The 2,653-nt window shown below is 42.5% G+C and overlaps 1 protein-coding gene across 1 annotated transcript; it reads left to right on the top strand.

The window, feature by feature from the left end:
- Window positions 1-212: 212 nt before the first annotated feature.
- tnfaip8l1 (tumor necrosis factor, alpha-induced protein 8-like 1) lies at window positions 213-1,501 on the top strand (the record flags this gene model as incomplete). Its single annotated transcript, XM_079221041.1, has 2 exons — window positions 213-484; window positions 1,213-1,501. 2 exons carry the CDS (start codon window positions 213-215, stop codon window positions 1,499-1,501), a joined length of 561 nt encoding a protein of 186 aa, XP_079077167.1.
- Between the last annotated feature and the right edge of the window lie 1,152 nt (window positions 1,502-2,653).

Below are 2,653 nucleotides of genomic sequence, written 5' to 3' on the forward strand. Positions count from 1 at the left end.
CACACTGCGCAGGCTGTCGCCGTGTGATGTTGGGCTTCTCTCGTGTTTGATGTGAGGGAGTCTAATCTGCTATTACCTGTAAAAGAAAAAATAGTTGAGAGGCAAACATGTTTTTAGTCATTTGTAAAAGGAAAGAAAATATGTCCATCTATTACAATTATAACAGTTTCACAAAACAGTCTTTTTTTCTCTCTCTCGACCCAGACTTGACCATGGACTCCTTCAGCACCAAGAGCTTAGCCCTGCAGGCGCAGAAGAAGCTGATGAGCAAGATGGCCACCAAGAGCATGGCCAGCCTCTTCACCGACGACACCAGCAGCGAGGTGCTGGACGACCTCTACCGCGTCACAAAGGAGTACACCCGCAACCGCAAAGAGTCCCAGAAGATCATCAAGAACTTGATCAAGATGGTGGTGAAGCTGGGAGTGCTCTACAGAAACAACCAGTTCAACAGCGAGGAGCTGATCCTGGTGGAGAACTTCAGGTAGGTAGCGAGAGAGGCATCAAAGGAATGTTTCATGCAGGTGCATTTAATACAGAGCAAGAACCAGGTAGCAATTAGCTTAACTTAGCATGAAGACGGGACGCAACTGCTAGCCTAGCTCTCTCCAAAGTCCAGATATTCACCTACAATCAATAAAGCTTATCTTGTTTGATTGATCTGTACACAAACAAAAGTAGCGATGACAAATATGGTTTCAGGAAGTTACATGCTGGAACTATTGCTTGACAGATAACTTGTCAATCGGCCCAACATGTCTGTGCAGTGTCTCTGTTTGAAAGAAGTATCAATCTTCTTATCTATTACTCAATAAATGTATTTCCTAAACTGTTTGAATTTAGTTATACAGCCTTGAGAAACTACATTGTTCTGGTTGAGAGCTTCTAGTGGGGAGAACTGCAGTTCAATTACATTTTTGTATGCTGATGGAAGCAAATTAAGGAAATTGACTTTTACATCAGTTTATATATTTTACACTAAAATAGTCAAATTTGGCTTGGAGGCATGTGAAGCTGACATAAGTGCACAGTATGGAGAATGGTTATTATATTAGCTCAGAGATGCATCACTGCGAAGGACAACACTATAACTGATAGAGGGCAGTTGTGAAACTTTTCTGAAGAAAATCACAAGGCAGCAGTTTCTATTTTTACTTCCTTTGCTGCTCCAGTCAGAATTAGAAACTGACAGCCTCTCTTCTCGTCTCACAGGAAGAAGGTCCACACTCTGGCCATGACGGCGGTCAGTTTCCACCAGATTGAGTTCACCTTTGACCGCCGCGTCATGAGCGCCATCTTGAATGATTGTCGTGAGCTGCTGCACCAGGCCATCAAACGCCACCTGACAGCCAAGAGCCACTCGAGAGTCAACCACGTGTTCAATCACTTCGCCGACTGTGACTTCCTGGCTTCGCTCTACGGGCCCTCTGAGGTGTATCGCGCCCACCTGCAGAGGATCTGCAACGGGATCAACAAGATGCTTGATGAGGGGAACCTCTGACCTCCACCGGCCTCTTCATCGGGCACTTTTACCTCTAGTCACCCGTCGTGTATCACATTGCAAGATTTTATTTTATTTTTAAAGGTGACAATCATTAACATTTTTATTGTTCATTTGTTGTGTTTGTGTGTGTGCCTTTCAGCCCTTACTGTACACTGAATGTTCTATCTCGTCTAGTTAGTCCAAAGTCTGTTTCTTTCTCTTTTTTTATTCCATAGTAAACAAACCCCTTTTTTTATTTTTATGAATGTAAAACTTCTTGCTCTTATCAGTATATTCATGGATAGGAGCTTTGACAACTGTGCCTTGCAAAAAGACATGAATCCAGCACAGGCCTTCAGTCATATCTCTGTGACAAGCTTTTATTGGACCAAAATGGTTTTGAGGGCTCTAGGAGAGGAAAGAAAGTGAATTTTTGTCTATTCCAAATACCCATGGATAAAGAAGTGAATTTTGTATTTTATTTTCCTAAAAGTAGAATTGCACTCGATCCTGATCAAGCGCTGTACTGTACTTTCCTGCAATAATGAAACCATGTGAAACACGGCAGTTGAGTAATCCTGCTTAGCCTGCATTTTACAGCTTTCACCGTCATGCACTGAACTTCACTTTGTAGAGAGGCCAGGCCTTTTGTTTAGAAGGCACCTATAAACCCATTTTTGTTATTTTAATAGTCTGGTTTATAGCCAGCACAACAAAGATGAGGTATTTGGGTCATAGAGGGACCATAAACATGAAGGAATTTGATTGTGCTGCATGTTGTTGAATGTTTCTGGCTCGTCTCCTCGGAAGGAAAAAAAACTTTGTTTCTATAAATGTCATAATCACAGCAGGCAAGCGGAACAATATGGCACCAGCCGCAAAGGTTTCTTTGGCATTTTGTCAGAGAAGAATAAAGAGCGATCGCAGACTAACTACTCGTCATAATAGATGTTAGAGCCCAGGGTCAGCTGTGTTTCAGATTTATCGGCGTTGCCTCGGGTTTATCCAAAAGGCACTAAAACACTGGTTTGAATTCTGACAGATTTGAACTAAAAAGGCTCCCTGTGAGCAGTCAGATGAAAGGATGGACCAAAAAAAAACTGCAGCTCTGTGTTTATGAAAAGAGCCAGGCAGGGTATAGAGATTAGAGCAGAGACAAACACAGTACCT

The sequence above is a fragment of the Taurulus bubalis genome (assembly GCF_910589615.1).
Source record: "Taurulus bubalis genome assembly, chromosome: 7".
NCBI classification, from domain to species: domain Eukaryota; kingdom Metazoa; phylum Chordata; class Actinopteri; order Perciformes; family Cottidae; genus Taurulus; species Taurulus bubalis.